The sequence below is a fragment of the Coturnix japonica genome, chromosome 15 (genome assembly GCF_054131305.1).
Source record: "Coturnix japonica strain WE chromosome 15, WE-NBRP24, whole genome shotgun sequence".
Classification (NCBI taxonomy): Eukaryota; Metazoa; Chordata; class Aves; order Galliformes; family Phasianidae; genus Coturnix; species Coturnix japonica.
The window spans coordinates 14099464-14123174 of record NC_140677.1 but is presented as its reverse complement, the minus strand read 5'-3'; the positions used below and the strand labels follow the sequence as shown (position 1 = coordinate 14123174).

The following is a 23711-nucleotide window of genomic DNA, read 5'->3' as shown; positions in this document are numbered from 1 at the left end:
ACTGGACCTTAAAGTAATATCCATGACTAATTGGCTTTTAATTGGCACTCCGCTTATTGTTATGGAAACTTCTAACTGCACCTGCTTCTGGTGCTAAACAAGTCTCTGACTTAAATAATTCCTCACTAACCATAAAGTAACTCTAAAGAATTGTTTGAGCCTGTGGGGTATGAGAAATGCGTTTGAAACATGGAATCACAAAAGCTATAATTTGTGTTTTACTCTAAATTATTAGGTACTGTGAACATTAATGTAAGCCAGAGTGAGCACCTGAAAGTGGCAGCAGATTTTGATGGTAGCCTTTCTTGTCTATTATGTTATACTGTGAGATGAACTAATCATTTATATTCAGACTAACACGTAAGGCCGCTTTCATTATATTAAGTAAGAACCATCTATGTACACATTAGATGCCTTTACACATGGATGCACACACCCATACACTTAAATCTGTTACAGATATATGAAAAAGAAAGCTAAACTGAAATGGCATGGCCAGGTTTCTTCCTGTGACTTGCAGAATGCATGACTTTCAGCTCTGTAATGCAGGTCAAGATCTAAGCATTGCTATTTGATGCTTTCCTAAGCGTGCTTGTCTTTGAAATTTTAATTTACTATTAATAAACTTGTTAGTCATTTGGACTGCTTAATGGGAGGTGGAAGATAATTAGGCTAAACAGATGAAGTATTACAGTGCTTTTATAAATCCTATATCTAGTGAGGGATTATATTGCCTAGTGGTAGCTCTGCATATATACAATATGTATGAAATCGCTCTATGTGGGGTATTTTGTGTTTAACAGTCACTGATTTATCTAGCAGAAACATGCTTCACTTTGGCATTATGTCACTCAATGCTTCTGCCCCATTAAGGAATTGTTTTGTAGCAAAAGAAAGGAAATGATTTCCAGATGTTGCTCCACTGGAATGAAGATCTGTCACCACACCCTTATGATGAGACATTCAGCAGAATTATCTGGATTTCTAGAGCTTGTGTGCATGCAATTCAGATTTAATTAAAGTTAGAAAAATCCATATCACTAATGATAATAATGATATAATGATAGCCTAATGAATTTGGAGAGGCAGAAAAGGAAGGTTGCTCACATAACTGTGCTTTAAATTGCGTGTGAGTTATTTCTGAATAGTCTGTACTAGGTATTTTGGAAGATAGGACGTTGATATTAGCAGGAGAGGCAGTAGCCATTAATGCCTTAAGTCAGGTACTTAAATTCTCCCAGGAAAGTCACGTAAGTGCCTGACTGTTCTTCCAGGAGAGCTTTCCTGCTGTGAAAGATGAGCCTGGGAGCTCATAGTGAAAGAGTGAGGGACTGTTTGAGACCTGAGCCTGAGGTGTCAGTGCCAGCAACTTTCTGTTGTGAACATGGGGAGGTTACACCTTTTATGTTCCTCAGATCCTGTATCAGGAAACGAGAATAACAATTACCTCATCATGTTGTGTGTTCTGTTTCACTAATGTTTGCAAAACACCCTCAGATCTTTAAAGAAGGCTATGCAATTATTAGATACTGTTCAATTCTCCAAGCTCCTTTATGTTTAAGCTCTTTGCCTACTATTCCAGTGCTTGTTTTGAAGTAGTTTTAAGCTTCCTGAAAGCAGCACATCCATTGTTTTCAAGTTTTACGTTCTGGTGGGTGATTTGCAAAACGCAACAGTGCCTTTACAGTAATCCCCAAATAATTAGTTTCCTTCCTCATAAGTTATTTACCAGTTCATAGAGATCTGAAAAGTTTGCCTATTATTAGGTAGACTTTGACAGCGACTATAGCAGCTTCTGTTTAGCCATTTATTGGCCTTATAGCTGAATAAGAAATGTAATTAGGAGGTAGAAAAGCTGATGACAGAAATGTAACATAATCATATATAGCTGCTCCCTCTCATGTAATAACTTATTTCTAACATTGTGTGCTAAGCCTCATCTGGCCTCCACAGGGGTAGATTTTTGCTTACCTCAGCAGTACTGCAACTGACTTCTGCTTTATCTTCTGCTTTATCTAATGAACCTCAGTTTTAATGAAGCTTGTCAAGAATACAAGATATCTTTTCCTACAACAGCAAAGTACTTGGAGAAGGTGTGTAACTTTTAGTAAGTGTAGCCTCATGACCACAAAAGAGTTAAATGACATTTTAGTTTCACTAAGGTGCATTATTCAGGTAGGATCTTTGACTCAGTGCTACAGAACCAAACTTGCTGAGAAATGGCTGGTTATGGGTGGACAGCCCAGACAGGCCACAGAGTGGCCCTGCAGCTCTTTTCAAGTGAGAGAGCTAACAAGTGGTGAAGGGGGCAGATGGACCTCCTGCCATGCAGTGGCCCCATTACATCACTGAGATGCAGTCTGCTTACATGGGCTCCCAGCTGCCTCCATGGGGCGCAGTGCTGCTCACATCAACAGGAGCCTTGGAGGGGGCAAAGACTGCTCTTTTGGACAGCATTACATGTATTTGGAAGCAGATACTTCCTATTGTTTTCATAAAGTTTCCTCAATAGATTTCCACAGGAAAAGAGGGAAATCTGTATGAAAAACAGGAAGCAGTTCTCAGAAGCAGAAAACTGTAACCGAGCACTAGGAGGAAGACTTAAAATAAATGAGGTTGTTTAGAACAGTAGGTGATACTACTTGTATTATCTTACTGCAAAAACAGTGGTTTAAATTTAACATCACAGAACTATAGTGAAACTTTTTAAAGAAAGTATTTATAAAAATAGCTTTAGCCCTTCAACTTAGCTCATAGTAGGTGGCTGATATCTAAACTGCTACAGCCAGATTTTTTAAGCCATCTTTTCCATTCCTGATTTCTTACCCTGGACAAGTCTCTTGGAAAATTTCTCTCATGCCTCAGCCTTGGATGAGATCCCAAGCTTCCTAATGCTGATCCATCCCTCTTGCATCTGAGACTTAATTTTTTCCCTCAACTCTTTCTGCGTTCCACAATAAAATGTCAAATCCTAGGATCCATGGGTGTGTTATGAAAAGGAAGTAAGGTTAGCGTAAAATGTCATGCAGAAAAACCTGCTAAACAAAATCTTCTATAGATTTCACATCAGAGCCCCTTCCTGATCCATTCTCCTTGGAGTCCCATGAAGCACCAATTGCCTTGGAGAAATTACAGTTTTTGTTGCAAGCACTGAGAAAGGATGAGAAAGGTTGTTTGCAGCTCTCAACCTTAAAAACAAGTGTAGTCACATAAGGAAACTGCTGGCTGCAAAGGGAACTTAGTAGCCTACATAGATCTGAGGAAATTGGAGGAGAAATTGGAGCTTAATCTTACTTTCATTTTGTATATTTAAATCAATAGTAGAAATCAATATAGTGCAAATGCAATATGTGTATTGTTTAGCCTGAAATTAAGGTTAGACACCCCTTTTCACTCCAAAGCATCAGTTACAGTTATTAGAATGTTCTTGATTGTACTTATTACTTGAAGGGATTTGCAACAGTCTGTCACTGTATGATGTTTCCATACTGTCCGCTGTGCCATGTTGTTCAGTAACAGAGAGATGATAATAATCATCTAACAGTGGATTTTTATGCACTATAGTGATTAGGCCAGCAATAACAGCTAAGGGTGGAATTTAACTGCTTTGCCTGGACTCCTGGTTATAAATTCCTTGAAACAGGGCATGAGCACCTAAACATCGAATAGCTGGCGGGTCATTTAAAACAACAATAAAGATACTAGCAGTAAACAAAGCCAGCTGTGCATTTATGTCCTTAAGGGATTAATGACCACATCCCATGAGCATGCAGAAGTCTGGATTGCATTAGAAAGGGCTCACTGAATTGTATTAATCCTGGCCAGACCTGGAACATTTAGGATAAATATGGCTTCATTTCAAGCTTCTGTCCTACTGGAAATAGAAATGACTTTAGTTTCAGATGTAAGGACAACTATTAATGCTTTTTTGAGAAGTGATAGGCTCCAGATTCGATGAATGGTCTAGGCTGGTTATTAAAAACTAAATAAATAAAAAATAAAGTTCATTTTGTAGACAAAGTGTTTGCTTAAAAGTGAAAAGCCAAGCCCCTCATCTCCAGATTTCTAGTTAAAACCCAAGCACGGCATTAATAAGAGAAAGAAAGGGTATACCACACTCAAACCTATTTCAGAGGGCTTCAAAATTGCATCACACATGACAGACACAAGCAACCTTTAGGTGCCTATTCTGATGGATATCGTATGGTGTGAACTCTGGCAGCTGTTTTAAAAAATATTATTTAAGTACTCACATCAAAATAACAGAAATCTAGGTATTTGGGCTCATAGCAGTGTGGGAAAGATACAGTGGCAGATATACAAGCTCCCAGCATCCCTTAAGACCACTGCTTACTTCAGTTCTTAGGCCCTGCTGCATCAAAGGTTGCTTCAGAGCATATTATTACTGTTTGGCAAAGGGTTTAGCAAAGTCTTGACAAATGGCAGAAAACGTCCCAGAATTACATGACATTTGTGATGGTTGATTTTCTCATGAAGGCTTGTAAAGAGAAATAATTTTGTGAGGGACTGAATTGAATTTTAGAAGTGGCTTGAAGCAGAGATGGCTTATAATGTTGATTAAAGACCCGGTTGTGTTTTAATTGGTATGTAAAAAACATATCCTCAGTGATATGTAAAAGCTTATCGAGGTATCTAAACAGCTTCACAGTTCCCCAGAACCATATAATTAATTTTGGCTATATTATTCCCCTCTATTGGGAAGGAGGTTGGTTAAATAGTGCAGAGTGCCCTTTCTGTCTGCATGCTGGCTCTTTTTGCACAGTAAAAATAAGCCAAGCATGGGTCAAAGCCTATTACTTTAAGGTACTTTGCAACAGTAGAAACGCATAGGACAGTAATTCCTGCTGAGCAGACAGACCACTTCTTGCAGTGCAATAAAACCAGGTTGTGCTTATGTACAGTGGATTGGAAGGCTTCAAAGGTCTAACAGAGGACTTAAGAAATCACATTTACTCCTTTTCAAGCTCTGTTTATTTCTGTCATCCCACTGAATTTTAAAGGCTGCATCTCAGCAAAGTTGTGATAGCAGAATAGTCTTTCTTTTATCCCTAAGGGTGGAATTAATTGATGGGTTTTGACAGTTTCCATTAGGGAAATTGGATTTTGAACTGTAGTTACAGTGCTGCCCCGTTTAGTGCTCTTCCTGTTATTGAATTCTCCTGTTACTGCATTATTACAGAAAAAACATAAGCTGATAAATCTTAACACATTAATGAGATGCCAGCTTGAAAGATACTCACTTTCTACTCTTCAAAAACCTTCCAAAGATTTTCATTTATTTATTTATTTTTTAAAATATGTGTTAAAGTAATAAGCATAATAATCATACTCTCTAGCAGCTGCATCTTCTTCTGCAAGTGTTTGGATGGCCTCCCATAGCTGATATGTCTGCCTCAGCCAGCTGCTCCTTCCTGCCATCAGTGGGCTGCAGGAACTCAGGGCAATTAGCACCTCTTCAAATTATACCTGGTGTTCTTGACCTCTTCTAATCCTGTATAATAAATGCTGAAGTCCAAGTAAGAGCATTCTGAGGCAACATATTTATTTCTTCTACAAGATGTATAAAATATTGTGTGTAATGCTAATGCAGATCTCAAAGTGCTATCAAATCAATCTCACCTAGTGTATGGTTCATTTCATAGTTACATGCGTTTTCTTTTCCTGTGCATATGTTGCCAATTGCAAAGTACTTTGGAGTTCAGTTTTGTATATTTCTTATCTCAGGACTACCTAGACTAGAAGAGATGAAAAGCCCTCTTTCAGAACTATGGAGCACGATTTTTTCTCCCTGACATTCACTGGCAGCACAGGAGAAACTAATTTAGACATGCATTTTTGGCAGGTACAGACACTTGAAAACACACTGTGAATGTGACGTATCATTAAGTTCTTTAAATTATCAAATGGAACCACTAATACCACATGCATACGCGTGTTATAAGCGATGAACACTGAAATGAGAAAATTTGAATATAATTTGAATAATACCAACATGTCAATGACAGGCAGCTGCAAACAGCATGAAAGCCAAGTAAATGTAAGTATTTTATTTCTGATAAACATACAGTATATTGAAAAATATCTGCTTGCCACCACGTCATTAACTATGATTATAATCATTGGTCCAACACTCATACAACTGATCTTTTTCAGCTATTTGGCTTCGCATAGGAAATATTTGCTATGCCAGCATGTCAGAAACTCTAAGCCTTGATTTTCAGATTAAATTTTGCTTTATGCATGAGCGGATCAAAAGGATCTTTGCAATATTGGTATGGTTGTCTTTTACACAAAAAACTGACAACTACATTGAACAGTACACGCTCGTTTCCAGCTCGGCAGGGAACTTCTGAATTTGAATGGAAATGAATTAAGTAATCTGAGTCTGGACAATAGACATCCGTCAAGCTGGGTCTAGGATGTGAAAGCATGACTTGAAGGCAGGGGCTTCTGCTGGGTTTTGTCATATTCAATTTTGGTTAGGCTCTTCAGCTATCTAATCCTACATCCTATTCATTATGTCCCATGAACAGCTGCTTATGAGGAGTGCGCAAGGCGTCCCATGGTAGGTTGTTAGTAGGGGAAAGTTAATGCAGTAAAATAGAGGGGTTGGAGATTTTTCTGAAAATATAGCCCGTGTTTATTACTACAACTTGGAAATTCTTCTTACTGGAGTAATAGGTTATTTGTTTTAAATTCTGGTAATCTCCAGGTATCGGTCATACTTTGTAGCAACAGTACTTCAAATATATCCTTGAAAACAGCTCTTGTTTAGTTGCACAAAGAATTAAAGGGCATCAGTAAATTTGCAGTTCATCTTTTCCATGCTAAAGGTGATGTTAGAAGCATTAAATACTGTGAGCAACAGCACTCTATGTCTGTGCTCGTTATAATCTTAACTTTTTAGGCTTTCTGCATCCTGAATTGTAAGGTAATTCAAGAAGCAAATTTTAGAAGCAATTCAGTATGTAGATATCTTTCTGTGTTTCAGCAGCTCTCCCAGTTCATGTTCGTCTTGCCTCTTGTGAACTGTTACTTCATCCTCCTTGCAATGCAGAACTTGGGTAACATCAGCCATTTTTTGTTACTAAAATTCTATTTTGACCATTTGAGATCCCACTAATCCTGTTCCCTCTGACCACAAAATAAGCATCTAAGCCTCACAGTGTATTTTATGCATGCGGGAACCATACAGACTGTGCTTATAGACAGAAAGTGAAAGGGGGTTCATCTTCCCACCAGGGCTGTTCAAACACCAGCCTCTGTAAAAATGAAACTGAGGAAACAAACAGCTGAGTGTTGTCTATCTCCTTTGCATGGGGCCCCCTTTTTTACCACCCTCCGCAGCCTCCTTTTTTGTTTAGTACAAACCGTGCAGTTTCATCATTCATTCTGACTGTTTGATTTAAGCTTCCATTCCCTGGGTCAAGAAAAGGCTGGCAAAGCAGGAAGGATGAAAGAAGGTGACACTTTGACAGCTCCTTTTTCACGATAATGAGCAAAAGTGCTTTTTCTTCCCCTGCTCCTGCTCACCGTGGCCTTTTCTTTATAGAGCCACATGAAGGAAAAATTGCCAGTTGAGCTCTGCCTTCCAGGGACTGACTAGATAAACTGGAGGGATCCGTGTGTCTTTCGTGGGCTCTGCTTATACAGTCGCTGCTTTGTTCGGGAGCTATTTTCTGTGTGTATCCTGTATATAATCACAGGTAAATGCAAATTAATAGAATTAGACTTGAGTAGGTGGAGCACCAAAGCCCATGGCTTTTTGTATCTTCTCAGTGTGGTTCGAACCAGGCAAGAATATTTTCTCTTGTGTTATATGAGTGACCAAAGAAAGTACTTGACATAATGGGTAGCTGACAACCATGATTTCTGTTGCAGAACATAAAACTTAAAATGGCATTTCTAATCCAAGCCTCATATGTTTGCCCTTCGAATAATTAATATACTGTGTAATATTCATCTAAAAAGCTTTAAGTTTATGAACTTTATTTTTTACTTTAAAAATGCATTTGTAACCACTTGGAAACTAAAAATGATAGTGAGCAAAAAATAAAAAATCAGATTCAAGCTGAGATGTAATGAAAGGGAGGCAGGAGTACATAGCACACAAATGATAGGAAGGGCACCACAATGGAGCTTCTTTGTTTCAACAGGGGACAAAGTGGCAAATGTAAGACTTGCAGCCCCAGAATAAAGCAAGTATATAATTCTGCTGTAGGGAGATTAATCATAACCATTCTGACAGATATCAGCCCTCTGGCTACCCTGAAAGGTCTTTGGTTCAAAAGTGGTGCGTTCACCCAGGAATATTACCTCGGTGGTAATATTTCACAGCCAGAGGACCTTCCCTGTTGCAAAGGCTGATCACAGTCAGGGCTCTGGCAGTACTAGATCTGAGCTCAGTGGAAACAGTCATTGTTGGAGAGGTCCAGTTGGTCCAGTTACTATGTTTTGCCAGATCTGTCACCAAGTCAAATCACTACAAACACCTCCCTTGTTTTCTCTTTGCTCTTCAGTACAGAGTACCTGTTGGAATTGGGCTTTTTAGGGTAGAGACTATGTTGTACAGGGTACAATCACATGAACTAATTGTGGAGAGCTGGTGTTGGTGTGTCTGTGCCGTGCAGCTTTGAGGTGCTGAGAATGCTGTGCTGATGCCACTTTGTTGTGCTCAGCTCTGGAGGAGACGCAGTGGGTGTCAACACCTTGATGCATCACAAAATATAGGTGTACCTCCAGCTGTGTGCGTACTGCTGGACATCCCATCTTGGATATTTGCTGACACACATAACCTGCTGTTTTGTGCTTTTCATGAGCACTAGCTTGGATTGCTCATTTTTCAGCCTTGTGTGATTTTCTGCTAATCATAGTTCTGATTATGCACAGAAGCTCCAGGAGTGTGAACGATCACATTCAGAGCTCCACTTAAACCTGACCAAGTTGTGCTCTCAACTTGGCTGACCTCACCATATGCAGAATGAGATGCTTTTACGTCACATGGACTGATGCCAAGGACATGCGATGGGGTCAAGTACAGAGAATAAAAGCAGAGCAGATGTGCTGTGTGTACCAGATTTTTCAGTGTTATGATTAATGTGACACTATGAACCTACAATGGAACATTATACTATGAAAAGAAATGTAGCACAGGGCCTGATTTTATTCTGTGCATCTACTGAAAGGTTTGAGAGTTTTCCAACATAATCCAATTCTTAATACTTGGCACCTCTTTTCTTGAAATGGATGATGTGTAATGTGATGCAATTAGAACTTGAAACTCAGGCACCCACCCTTGAGAGAACTTTTCTCCACAAAGGTGGAGGGAAAAGACCTGCAGCCAGGCACTAGAAAGGCAATATCAGTCTAGACTTTAATCACACTGCATGGCATGCAGACAAGATGATGATAAAGCTGAAAAAAACAGGAACAATTTTTCCCAAACAAAGGAAAGAGAGTAGCAGAGTAAACATAACTGATGGTCCAACAGAAATTATGACTGCAGTGAGAAGATGGACAAACAGACCAGGGCACTCCAGCAAATATTTGCAGTACTTCTAAATGATGGTCTTGCATCACCGCAAGCTGCTTCTTACAAGTCAGAGAAGTTTGCTTTTTCCTCCAGCATTTCCAGTTTTCAGAACTCTGTGATTTTTCCTGGCACATAAATTAAAATATATATATATATAATTTTTAACTTGTATGTGCAAATCTCTCTTGAACTATTTTAGGGTGACTTCATATCTCGTCAGATCATTGTCATTTTTGGGATGTGCTCAAGATGATGCCTCCTCCCCTGCAGGCTATTAACCTTCCATGTTCTGAGAGGAGTTTGGCAGAATGAGTTAGTTAAACTTGTTTGAAAACTTGGGTGATCAGTATCTGTTTACAAAAACTATCTTATATATCCTGAAAGAGAGATGAGGAGCAAGGAATAAATAATTGCTTCTAATTACATTAATAGAATTCCTTCTCTCATTTTAATGAAGAAATTTTCAAGTTTTATGTAGGGAAGAGAAAAAAAAATTACATTTTCCTTTCCTTTTGTACCTCCAGTGGAGTAAAATGCTAAAAGAAACGCAGAGCTCTTTGCTTGTTCCTGAGAGTAGATTATCAGCACTGTTTGATTTTTCTAAGTACTTTATGTGAATTAACAGCAGAACTGACAAGCACTAAAACCACTTGAAATAAGGCCAGTGTGTTTGCTTTAGCCTGGCCTCTGGAAGGGCCAGGTGGAGTCACTAAGTATTTGATGCTACACATAATTTTGAGTGCCTGACTACAGTACTGTCAGCAGTCTGGTCCTCCCAGCATCTAGACCCTGGTATTTTCACTTCACATTTTTGTCGGACTTTGATGTCCAGGGAGGCAGACTTAAAGGACCCAAACTGAACACGAACATTTACTTTAAGATATAGTATTACTTTGTCTTACTTAACTGAAGAAATGGAACCTGAAGACAAAGCAACTTTTTGAACTATGGCTGGCTCCTTAAAGTATCTTTCAGGGAGATTTGGAAGACTTTCAGTCTGTAACAGATTTATCTCTTGGTTATGGTCTTGTTTGTCCTATAAGCAGAGGAATGCCTCCAGTGAATCCAGCAGGTCTGACTATGTGAGAGTATGAGCCATGAGAAACGCAGTGTGACCCAGTCACACAGAGCTGTGTTAGTGAGACAGGGAAAACTGAAATGCTTAGGTAGACTTCCCTATCTGCAGATGTTCTTTTCATAAAAGTGGTTAGAACATGCCAGGTTTGTGTAAGAAGCAAGGTAGAGGCTAACGGGGGATCCTTGTAGCTGGATCAGGGGGTTTCTAATGAGCTATAACACATTGTGGTAGGAGGCTTCATGCTACCAGCTCATTGATGCATTCTGCTTGGTAACACGTATTGGTTCTTTTTACACAGCTCTCATAAACTAATGTTAGTTGGTTCTCAGCAAGAAGGATGCTTAAATCCCCATCTTGTCAAACTGACAGCTCCATTCCCAGAATAACTGTGATGCAAGCTTCAGTTTTCTTTGCCTGTATCTGTATGCAGAGGGATCTGATGCATCAGTACTGCAAGCCCAATCATATCAAGCTTAATGCAGTTCTGAGGTCTGTAAGTTGAGCACACCAGCAGTGCACATGGTGAAGTCCTATCACTGCCTATCTGGGCACCAAGGAAGCCCTGTGGCACATCACCCATGTTTGGTACAGGAGGGGTCAGGCAGCAGTCCATCCAATAGCAATGCAGTTGAGAACTATTTATAATCTGTGTGTGTTTCTCTTGAATATTTGTTCTTGCAGTAACAGTGAGGAGGTGACTGTTCCAAGCAGTGAGCACAGCCTCCAGCAGGGAGTGCATTTTTACAAAATGATGTGGAAGGTGAACATCAGAGAGCAGTTTGTTTTAGTTAAGGAGTTGCCTTAGTGTATGAAATTGATCTTTGCCTTTTGCTGGCATCATCCCAATTGCATGATACACAGCAGCACCTGGAAAGTTTTGGCAGTAGAAGGCATCTCTTCTTCTGGGTGAGGAATTGTAAAAGCCCAGGGTGCTTGTCTGGGCAGCCAGCAGAGGAAGGGCAGAGCAGGGCTGTCCTGCAGGGCTGGTGGGAGCTGCAGTAATGCCACCTGCATGCTCCTTTGCAAACAGTAATCTTTGTGGGGCAGGAGGGGTTAGAATGATTCACATGATGCACAGAAGTGCAGAGAATGGCTTTAACAGGCAGCTGTGTGTGTCAGATACTGCAGATGACAAAAGAACGAAGTTAATTCCTTTGGCTCAGGCTGCCTTTTTGTTGCTGTTGACTACAGCAAGGCTGGCGGTCCACTTTTAACATCCCAGTTGCTAGGAAGGGCTGTACAGTGGGGGCTGCTGTGTGACAGCTCCAGCCCATTCCACAAATGGCTCCTCCTCAGAGCTGCAGAGAAGCCTTGGATCCAGTGAAAGCATGTCCAGCCCAATGAGTGGTCGGGTGCCACAGATGTGCCGCTGCTATTGTGCTCAGTGAATGACTCCAAACACAGCGAACAAGGCAGGCCAGATAAAAAGACAGGTTTAGTGAGGAACCAGGGGACAGTTTTCCCTGTGTAGTCATGATTGCAGCACTGAAGGAGGCCAGAATCTTCTGTGTACAATTATTTCTCCCATATAAAAAAATATGTTCCATTATCCTGTTCTATAAAATCAAAGACTTTTGTTAAGTTGTTCCTAATGAGAGTAGTGATTGATTTGATTGTTTGGCTTATGATTCTTCTGTTGCTAGAGACATGCAAGTAGCCTATGGCTCATATGACAGGAACATCATAATCTGCTACTGTTAGATTCTTGGAAAACTTCTGAAATTCTGACGTTTTTGGCAGATTACTACATAATATATAACTTCTCTCAGTCTTAGGTAGAAGAAAGTATTAGATATAAGAAAAATTAGAAAATAGATTATCATGAGTTCATATGAAGTCTGAATGTTCTTAGAGTTGAGGGCTCTATAAAGAAAGTTTGTTTAACGTTTCTGATCTTCATGAGTTCAGCTTCCTGTCTTTGTTCTTACTGTCACCATTGTTCCCTGACTGTCACTGCTCTAGACCAAGGATGTACTTATCATCTGTGGTTCTATGCAGTCTTTCGTGTCTGGCAAGTATACGCTCACAAGCTCCATTTAAATTGTGCCATCTCATCAATTCCCAAAATGCACATCAGCTTACAGTCAGCAGGTAGTTGATATTGATGACGGTACTCAAGTAGAAAGTTGTCCAGTCTTTTTATTGAAGGTCTAATTTTCTAAATATAAGGACAGAATGCCTAGGTATAAAATGTGCATTATCATTCAGATTGGAAATAACCTACTATTTACACACTATTCTCTGGATCGGGTTTCCTTCCTAGAGCTTTGCTTTCTTCAATGAAGAGAGCTGATGCTATATTGGGTAAGAATATTTCCATATTCCTCTCCTTTTCTTGGATAATTGATTTGGATTTGTTTGGTCCATCTTGCTATGTTTTAGAGATAAGGATAATCAGAGGAGTTAGAGAAAATATCAGGACACTTTCTCCTAAAAGAGAATAAAAAAATTGAACTACTTCTGTTGTAGTACTAACATAAGGAGTGACTATTTAGAAAGATTAACACTGACAACTTAATTGGAGAAAAAGATGGGGGAGATGATGATAGAGAGGCCTCCGTTTTCACATTTATAAGAGACTAGGAGGAAAAGAAACAAGCCACGCTGCATTCCAAGTAAAAAAAGATTCCTACTCATTAACACATAAAAATGCTGATGGATAATTAAGTAATTTGGGAGACAGACCATGCATATGGGAAGCATTTTTGGTATTTTATGGCCCCTTTCACTGACCTATATAATTACTGTCCTGCTGGCCAGCACAGCAACATAAAACTTGTGTGAACATCTCTATTATGAAGTCTGTGTAAATTCTAAATGACCCTTTTATTTCTTACATGAGGATGAAAAAAAAGAAAAAGAAAGAAGGCTGTTAAATCCTATTATTCCCTCCAATGCTATTAAGGAGGAAAAAATGGTAACCTTTATTAAGCGATCGATTTTTAAGCCACCTACAATGTAGTATAGAAAACAGAGCCAATTTATATCTGGCAAGAGCAATTCATGTCAAACCAATCTTATTTCCTTCTCTGAAAGGGAAAATGGCTGAATGGAAAACTAGAAGTAGTAGCTGTGACCCTTTTATGTGTGACATTCCAATGATATGTATCATAGGACTATATTGGAATATATAGGTGGTGTCACCTTGAGCTTGGAATAGAATTTACTGGGAAAAAAAATAGATTTCAAGGAATAGCTATAGGTGATTTGTTCTCAGATTAAGAGAATCTATCAAGCAGAGGTAGCCAGGGTCTGTCCTGACACCACATTCAAGTATGGTCTTTTATGCTTCTAACCTGCAGATGTACAACTGGCACCAAACTGAGAGGGAATGGCAGCATCTGGAAGCCAAGCTTTTGTAATAACAAATGACAAGCCCTAGGAAAATGGAATCAGGTGTACCAGTTCAAAATAAGACTCTGTGAATACCTGCATAACTTCCTAAACTCTTCTGTATACTGACATAATTTACATATTTTTATTACAATACCACATGAGAAGACATACAATTTCTCATTACTTGTCTTTTTGCTCTGAAATGAATTTAACACATGCTTTTCGGCAAGGAATTTTCTCACAGTTTACCTTTGAATTGTCTCAGCTGACTTATTAAATTAGTAGGAATTAAACAATAATTAACAGAAATTTCTAACAGTGGAGAAAATAGGACTAAAACCTGATATGTGCATCCACTGTAAGAAGAATGCAGTGTGCATTCTAGGACAAGAAAAGTCTTTGGTCTACTAGGTTGGTTTAGGAATATAGCAATGTGACTGGAAAATTTCATGCAGCAAACTGTAAAATGACAAACTTGTTTTTAATTTATAGAGCCATCTGTTAGCAAATATTTAACAGACACCTTGGTAGAAACTTTTGTCGTACAATGTGCAGAAATGTGAATCTGTGGACAGAAAAATCCAACTGTTTTCAGGTACTCCAATTCAGGAAAATATTTAATCACTCGCAGGTACTTAAATGCTTTCCTGAATAGATGCAAACTTTTTTCCATGCTGAAGTTGTTTCCTGAATTAGGGTTTATAACTTAAGGTTATTGTGATTCCAGGACTAACTGATGGCCAGATAATGTAAAATGAAACTATAGATGTGGGATTTAGGCGCTTACAGAGCTTTGAAAACTGGAACCTGAAGAGGAAATCATTTCCTTCTTTACCTTGGAAATATTGAAGAGGAGAGCAGAATGAACCCATAGACTAGTCTCATTAATGAATATGGTCCTCTCTGAAGGAAATTGGGCTTTTCCTGAGCTAAAATAGTGGTCATACCAAGCCAGTTGAGGTAAATTCTCAGGAGAGAAATCTGCAGCCTTAAATGCTTTCTATAATATACACAAATCCCCACTCACTTCTATCTGCTACTACCTTGCAGCATTTGTTCTTGCCAAACCTAGATCCTGCCCGTATACTTACAAACTTTGTGGCATGTGGAAACAGAACTGCAATCTGGAGTAGTAACGTACTTAAATACATACCAATTTAAACAAAATTACCATCAACTGTCTGGACTAAGAAACCTGCAGGATGTAGCAGCTGTTTTTCCATCTTCACGCTTTGGCCAACTCATTGTCTTTCCTTCAGCATAAGCTTCTTTGCATCTCTGCTAAGCTGTGCCCAAGGGTTTTTTGGCTTCTGCACAACAAAATGCTGGTTTCTGTGAGCAGAATTAGGTTATGACATCTGTACCACATCTGCAAGCAAGTAAATTGAGTGGGAGAAGCTATGATGTCAGTGGCTGCATAGGGTAGACAACCAAGCTGGTGTTAAGCTCTATCATCACAGTAACACACAGCTCTGCATTGCTTTATTTACCATTTCTCTTGTTCTTTGGGCATCTCTGTACCATTCTATGGAATATATGGAACTATAGCATTCCACATATTGTGGACTGTGACCAGAGGCACGCAAGTCGTAGCCATCATTAAGTGGTTCCGTTGTTAGGCTGTTTATGCCAAGAGCTGTACTGCATAGAGATGAAAATGCTTGATGGCTGATATGGAATTGAGACCCATTAAAAAGGTCTTGCATGTGGATGCTGCCCTGGTCCTGGGGTCAATAAGTATGTGGTCAGTCCAGCATCTTTCCTAAAATTTATAGTCACTTTAAATTACCATTCAGTTTTACAATAAATTACTGCAAATGAAGACATCTTAAGAAGGACATATAATTTTGGTTTTGTAACTCCCACTGTTTGTTTTGGTGTAACCCATAAATGTTCTTGCTCTGCAAGGCCTGGTTAGATTTTCTTATTGTCTTTAAGTAGTTAATCTCCTCCTATTCAATAGTGATTTTTAATGACTCATAATAGTTAGGAGAATTAATGCTGCAGCACAAGAACTCATCTTAAGTCTGTTCTGTACATGGCTGGGAGAACTTGATAGATTAGAAAGTATTGTGATCTACCTCAGAAACTAAGACTCTTTCATCCAAAGTCTCCTGTAAATGACAGTCACCTGGAACACTACGTGACCCAATGGTGTTTTAAAAATCCTATAGACTTCAAAATAAATGCTTTTATCTTCTGCAGACACGCAGATGTTAACATACACAATGCTTATAGACACCGGATAAAATCATTATTTTTAGAATTTCCTTACTTCATAAAGCAGTACAATAGCTATGATGCTACAAATAACTCAGCATGAACTCTTCTTATAAGCAAACAGAGGAAGTATCAGCTTAGGAAGTGACAAGGAGGTCAGAATAGACAACATATTAGAATGCTAGTTTTAGTTCTCTTAGAAGTATTGCCTTACTTCAGATCAATAAAAATACAAACATTTCATTCAACAGATCATTTGAAACTTGGGCAGAATCATCTGCCTAGCAATAAAAAACCATCCAGGTTTTAACTAACCAAGTTTTATCTGAGATAAAAAGCAACAAAACCAGCGTACCACTAAGTCTGTGACCGACTCTTAGTTTTGGAGACGTATTTATGCTATCAAAAACTGGTTTCTTGTTAGATGATGTATCTTTTGCTTGAGACTCTCCATGTATTATAGTGGGGTTTTAATGGAAGTGTTTTAACTTCTTCTTTCTTGAGTATTCCAGATTCTGCTGTGACATTATCACTTCTTTGCTGACAGTATTTAAATCATCTGGCCAGAGGTTGGCCTTGAGTTTTTTTCTCCAGTTCATATGACAAGCTGAAAAGCTTTAGTAGCAAATGGAGCATCATCCAGCTGATTACAGCTGGTTTTATATGTGTAGCGTAACCAGCAGGAAATTACTGAATTTATTCTAGTCAGTAAAGGTGAAAAAGTAAGTGTTCTGGAAACAGACTGAAAGACTGCTAAGAACTGCTTTTGAGGTTTTCTCAAAGTATAACTGTGTTGAGCCCTACTGCCCTGTGTTTGAGGAGTAATTTCAGCTCTCTGTAGATCGTATTTTGGCTTCTACTGAATGTGCCAGGTTCATTTTCAGATTCCTACCTTGCTAAGTAGCTCCTGATTTCCTTCTGCCTGTATTTTGGATGTATTTGAGGATTCGTCAAGCTACAAGCAGTGATTTTCAAGTTAAATTGTGTTTACATACTGTGATTCTATGGCGGTTTTTGACGGACTCAAACTTACCTGTAGTGCTGCAGTTCAGATTCTAGCTGCTGAATGTATACTTGCAAACGTGGCACTTCGTTAGCTTTCACTTCTAGCTCCTTCACTTTGCCAAGGCTGTTACGGACTGCCTGTCTTGCCTCTTCCACCTTTTTCCTCATTTCTGCTTGCTCCCTTTTCAGGTTACGGTTGCAGTCTTCCAGACTGACTAGTGCTTCCTGAGAGCTCTTCAGCTCTCGTTCCAGTTCTTGATTGAATCTAATTGCTTCTTCGATTTGCCCATCCCTGGAGCTCCGGATGAGTTCTACTTCTTTCAGGACACTTTGAAGGCACTTGGTCTGGGAGTGGTTCTGTGTTAACAGTTTCTTACTCCCTATAAAACAGGTTCCTTCTTCATTATGGTTAGCGTGGCTTTTCCGCAGTCCTACCTATGTTGAACAGGAGCATAAAGCAGGGACAAATTTACGTATTTTAAAACAACTGCCATTTTAATCAAGACTGAAAATGATTGATTTGTTTGTTTACTTCAATCACATACAGTAACAGTGAGTAGATCAGTAAGTAACAAACTGCTTACTTTTGCACAAGGAAATCTCTGGAAGAAGGCTTTAAAATATGTATCTACAAATCTAATTTTTAAATGATGCAAGGGGAAAATGACTTCCTCGCAGCAGTTCCTACTTAGCTTTAATGTCATCACGTTGGTCTGTGCTCAAAAGGCAAATATTCTGGAAAAACGTTTCTGATTACTTTGTTTTTTAAGCCGTGTTCAGCAGTGGACCAAGAGTCCACTGCTAGTGGTGCTCATTTGAAAACAGTAAAACTATCCTTTGCCTTCGTACTGGATGCTATGAAGGTGGGCAGCCAGCTAATGCCAAGTGGCAGATATGGAGCAGAACTCCATGGGTGCTGTGATGGTATTAAATCCATCCTGATTTGAGTCACCAGAAATGGGAAACAGCCCTTGAGTGCTCAGTCTGTTCTGTGCTATTTCATGCCAGAGTAGTTTAACTGCTGTTAAGTACGTGCTGGTTTCACTGGAGCCAGTACAGCAGGAACAGGCCATGACTTCTGGGGCCCTGCACAGCAGCCAGTGGCTGTTCATCAGTCCCCGAGCAGAACTGTCTTTAGCCGTGAGCTCTGATGGCTGTGCTCTGAAGACAACATGCTGCTGAGGTTTCTGAGATCAAGTATTTATGAACAAGTAGCTGCTTATGCAGGTAAAAGGGTCCCAAAGCTGTTTCTATGAGCAGCACACAACCCTATATCAGCACACAGCAGTGTGTAAAAGCTATAGATCTGACTGACCGCTGCACAGCTATAAAAAAGCAGCATCATACATACAGGTTTGTTTAACCTTAGATGTTAAACGTCTAGGTGATGCGCTGTAGTTTTAGCAGGCCGGTTTGCAGTGATGTAACGCTGTCACAGCTGTGAGCCTACGGCATTTCTGCCTTAAGAGCCAAAGTGGAAAGCAAACGAAACTTGGCTCGAAGTTGACACGGGGCGCTCCCGGCCGCACGTACCTGCAGCGCCAGGCATCGCGCATCGCTGCTCTGCAGGGCGGCCCGCATGTCCTCCACCAGCTCCCGCAGGCTGCCGTTCTCCTCCTCCAGCTTAGCGATGCGGTCCTCGGCCCGCTCCAGCGCCACGATCTCCTCGTAGCACTCAGCAGAGCAGGTCCCTGCCGCCCGTCGCTCCGCCGCCTCCCCGCCCCGCCGCCCCGAGCCCGGCCCGGCCGCGTCCCTCCGGCGGCGGCGGGGGCTGCGCAGCCGGATCTGGGTCTCGATGTGTTCGCTCTCCCGGCCCAGCGGCAGCCGTGGCACGGCGCTGCCCGCCTTGGTGCTGAAGTAGCCGCAGAGCCGAGCGTGGAACTGGCGGAAGGTGAGCTCGGCCGACAGCCCGTCCCAAAGCGCCGCGCACTCCTCGGGATCGGCCGCCGTCTCCGCCGCCTCTTCCAGCCCCAGCACCTGGCACAGCGTGCGGAAATCCTCACCGGGGATCCTGCCCTCCCCGGCGCAGTCCAGGTGGTGGAAGATCTCCTGCAGGTATTGGTCCAGGCCGGTGGCCAGCACGACGATCTCGTTCTCCACGCCGCGGTCCAGTCCGTAATGATAAGCCAGGGCGCTGACCAGCCACTGCGTGCGCCGGGCCGGCCGCCCGTACGGGTCCCAGCCCTCAGGCGGCTCCATCGCACCCGCCGACCATCCTGCCCGGCCGGCAGATGCAGCGGCTGCCCCCGCTCCGCCCCCCGTCCTGTCCCGCCCCGCTGGGCTCTGCCCACGGCCGCTCCCCCAGACCCGAGCCCTGATTTCATAGCTGGAGACTTTCTGTCTTCTCTTGGGCATGGGTAAAAAGACAACTCTGCGGAATGCAGTTTGACAGGTAGCACTTGTGAACAGTCCGACTAAATTAGTGCAACCGATGTGCTTACAAGTTGGGAATCTCTCCATTTATTCACTCAGTTTAGTTCACCTCCGCAGATGTAGCGTCTGTGTGGCATTCGTTTGTATTCAGGTTGTTATTTGTATTAGAAGTGAATTAATGGGAAGTTAAACTGGTTGAAATGGAACTTCCATAGAATCACAGAATGGCTTGGGTTGGAAAGGACCCCGAGGATCATTGAGTTCCCACCATCCAGCTGCAGGCAGGGCCACCAGCTCCAGATCTGGTACCTTCAGGTTGTGTAGAGCTCCAAACAGCCTGGGCTTGAACACCTCCTGGGATGGAGCATCCTACTTTCCAAAGGAGGGACAACTGTTGTTTTCCAGCTATGGAGAAGGGTCTTACTAAGTGTGATGAAAGGGGTGTACCTTGTCTCACCCAGTTCCATTCAAGTGCTAGAAAATCTTTTCTGTACAGTGTCCTGCATTAGCAACCACTGGGGGTAGGGGAGGCTGAAAGTTGGTCTGTCACAAGTGGAGCTTCTGGACAGGGAGTGTGGGTGGGGGTCCTGTGGAGGTGGCTGTGGGCAGATGAGGTCTGCTGGTGCTCTGGGAGCACTGAAACTGCTTGTATTTCCCACAGTTGAGTGGGAATAGTGATCCACTTCAACTGACTGAATTATCAAGAAAAAGCATATTTTACAGGAAAGTCTGTTACCTTTCCTCTTTACAAAAAATCACATTTTACATCATTTAGATTGATAGGCTGGCAGCATACAGAGTTGTTTCACTGAAGATCTCCTTCTGGTTTTTATGTTACAAGACCCATTCATTATCATTATCAGACATACGTATACCAAGAAAACTTTTTTTTTTTTTAGTTTGATTATTTTATTACATTTAATTGATTTAAGGTCCACCAAATGTTCAGTGCTGGAAAGAAAGAGACGGGAAAGACAGAACATAAACAGCGAGTGTTTTTAGCAGATTATGTTGTGGATTATGTAAATCCACATCTGTTATCCATACACAGCAAATGGGCTGATCCCAAACACCTCCTAAAGCATCAAGGCCCTGGAGCTAGACAGTGCCGTAATTTCAGCTTGTTTTGGTCTAGCTAGCTTCAATTGTAAAAATATTTGTCAGGTTGAAATAATTGCTTTAAAGGCTGACAGGCTCCCTACGAAGCTATAAAGATGTCAGCATAAATTTTCCTTCAGCACCAGTTTCCAGTTGGGTTTCTTGGTGGTATCTCTGGGTAGAGGAGAGGCATTGTTAGCAGCACTGGGGAACATTTGGGCCTTAATTGAATTTCTCATTGCCCATCTGCTATTCTTCTGTTTTAAAACAACAAAGGGTGTAAATGGCACAATGAATCTTTGGCTTTTTGTTTTACCTCTGATTCAGCAAAATGAGTTTGTTAGAATGATGTCAACAGAGTTTCATCTCTGAAAGCAAGCAGATAGTATTAGATAATATCTAGTAATAATAATAAGGGCCAGAGAAATGACCTTCCTGTAACCAGGGGTTTGGATTCAGTAGAACTGAGCTTTCTTGTTGCAACATTTTAAAAGCAAACAACCAAACCAATTAACAAACAAACAAAAAACATACAAAAAACCCACCACCACCAAAAAACCAACTACAACATGCAACTGCAGCATGAATTCCTACACAGCCTTTTTTCCAGTGCACCATTACTGATACCAGCAGTACGAAAAGCTTACTCTAAGTGTAATGATGACTGCTGTATTTTCTGCTGACCTCAGCAAGACTCTGATTTTACCCAGCCCTGGCAAGATTTGCTTGATCCCCCACTTATTCACTGAACTCGCCCTGATGTCAACATTTTACTCAGTGCTCAAGGACTTTCTGTTTCCAGTTCTGATTGTGCTCTTCAGCATGATAGGATGTGAGAAGAGTCCAAACTGCAGATAAGAGCTGATTGCAAAGCATGGTTTGGGTGGAATGGCTGTTTCTGCAGCGTTGTGATAACAGTTAAAAGTTAGAAGTATATTAAAACACAGTGTTTGGATTTAATTAACTGGAGATTCTTATTTTAAGAGGTTTATAGGTGCCACAAGCAGACTTAAGTCTGCCGACATCATTGGTGAATAGCTGTTCTAAATTCTATGAGGTAGCAGTGGGATGAGGAAAGGCATATAAACCGTGTTTACAGAGAAAAATGTTTTGCACCTAATTTAACTGTGCTCATACTTCATTTCACAGTTTATATATGCAGCAGGGCCAAGGATCAGCCCAGTGTGCTTTTGTGTCTCCTGCCCCAGGGTATCAGTAAGCCCAGCGCTTGTATGGGCTGTCATTGAGTCATGCTGCACACAGCCAGCACTGGTTGGCTGTGGAGGTGCTCGTCCTGCAGCAGAAATCACTTCATTACTGTAAAAATAATTTTATTTTGTCCAGATTTCTTCCTGCCAAGGAGAAAAGTGAACATTTAGTGCTTTTTCTGACCCATTCCAATGAAGTCATACTATGATACTACAGATCATTTTTTAATTGTTTGGTGTTTATGGAACAGTTGTTTTTACAAGGAACTTCAGAGATGAGCAAAAATAATGTTAGTGATGTGATGTTGTTCTTGGCGTGTTCTTCCAATTTCTTCTAACTCCTAAAATGTTGGTGTTGTCGACTTCTTTGTTTTGCAGTGTATTTGGAACAACCCTGTGAACGCAACACAGTAAGAGAAAGAAGGAAACCGTAATGGAATGTCCCAATCTGTCGTGTAGGTCTGTTCCTGATTGCAGATCTTTTTCATCCAATACAATTGTAATTCTGATAACCTGTGTCATAAGATGTTCTGCACGTTCAGCTACGTGTGAACAGGAAGGAATTTCACTAATTTAGGGAACCTCATTGAGTTCCTGAACATAAGAAAAATGTATATACTGCAAGAGGACAAGGACTGATGTCTGGAGACTCTTGTGTGGAGCTAATTGGAAACCACTGAGGTTAATGAAAGACCTGAGGTAGCTGACTGCAGTTTGTTTTTTGTCTGAGATAATACCATTGCTAATTACATTCTGGTCATTCTCTTGGTGTAATCCACTTGGAAGAAGAAACAACATTACGTAGTCCTACAGAGGAAACAGCTGCAGCTCTGAACAACCAGATGTGTTGACATTTCTTAGCTATTCAGCATCTGGAGCAGTTTTAAGGATCCTCTACATTAATTAAAGCAAAAGAAGTCTGCTGCTTTCAACTTTTATTTAGTGGTGCTCGTGAGATAAATGTTTCTATTTTATGAACAAATCTCAGAGTAAATGGAGGGGGGAAATTGCAATAATTTGCTCTAGCATGAGTGAGACCAGAGCATGGCTTGTAGTGCTCCAGTCCTGGTGTCTCTGCTGGCTTTGCGCTCCTGCAGCTAATGAGACAGTCAGTGGTTCTCATGGAGGCTGCAGGTAACAGAGATGTGATCTGAGCCTCTGCCATGAGCTTCTGTGTCCTGTTCAGAGTTTGTATCTAAATTACTTCAGAAAAGTATTTTCCTCCTAAAATATTGATGCTGTCCTTATTTCTGCTGTAAATGAGATTGTACATTCTCAGAACACACATGCATTGTTTAAATACAGCCTATTTAGAGCACATTTACTCCTGGATATTCCTAAATATCAGATTACTGTTTTTACAGGTGAGGAGTGACAGTGACAGTAAGGAGCAGATGCAAAGAGAGCAATGGAAGCTTCAGCATCAGCACTGAGACCCCGACTGTCGCCTTGAAGAATCCCTGGAGGATCAGGATCATTTAGCAGTGGTAAGCTGGATGTCAGAGCATGCAGTGCCCCTAAGTGGCATTCAGTGCTTTTTGAGTCTCTGCCTGCACTTTCACTGAGCCACAATGGAGCTTAGGACTCTTTTTTTCCTATTGAGCTCAGCATATCTTGAACTCCTTTGGTGGTACAGCTTTAGCAGAAAGAGGGGAAGATGCCCCTGTGCTCTGCATAAGCTGCAGCTCTGGTGGTTGGCTGGGCTGTGTTTGGTGGTCAGAAGAGCTGATCCCGTAGTGGTTTTGCTTTGCTGAGCAACGCAGACAGCCCTCCTGTGGGCGCCCGAGGGCTGCGCTGTGCTGTACTGAGCAGGGCGTGAGTTAAGAGCAGCCCGGTGCCA

The 23711-nt window shown here is 41.1% G+C and overlaps 2 protein-coding genes across 6 annotated transcripts in view; one reads left to right on the top strand and one right to left on the bottom strand.

Annotated features, from left to right (window-relative positions):
* EFCC1 (EF-hand and coiled-coil domain containing 1) overlaps window positions 1-20094 on the bottom strand; it is a 32049-nt gene extending 11955 nt beyond the window's left edge. For all 5 annotated transcript variants that reach the window (XM_015874722.3, XM_015874725.3, XM_015874723.3 and 2 more), the window contains exons 1-2: window positions 18726-20094; window positions 17221-17627 (exon numbers count right to left, since the gene is read on the bottom strand). In XM_015874722.3, coding sequence (XP_015730208.2) covers window positions 17221-17627; window positions 18726-19652 — 1334 coding nt within the window. In that variant the 5' untranslated portion in view covers window positions 19653-20094. The remainder of the gene's footprint in view (window positions 1-17220; window positions 17628-18725) is intronic.
* The window catches only part of LOC107319677 (haloacid dehalogenase-like hydrolase domain-containing 5), a 67049-nt gene that overhangs the window by 43106 nt on the left and 232 nt on the right, over window positions 1-23711 (top strand). Inside the window, exons 12-13 of the transcript XR_014934848.1 lie at window positions 22250-22330; window positions 23236-23358. The gene's annotated coding sequence lies outside the window, so the exon portion shown is untranslated. The remainder of the gene's footprint in view (window positions 1-22249; window positions 22331-23235; window positions 23359-23711) is intronic.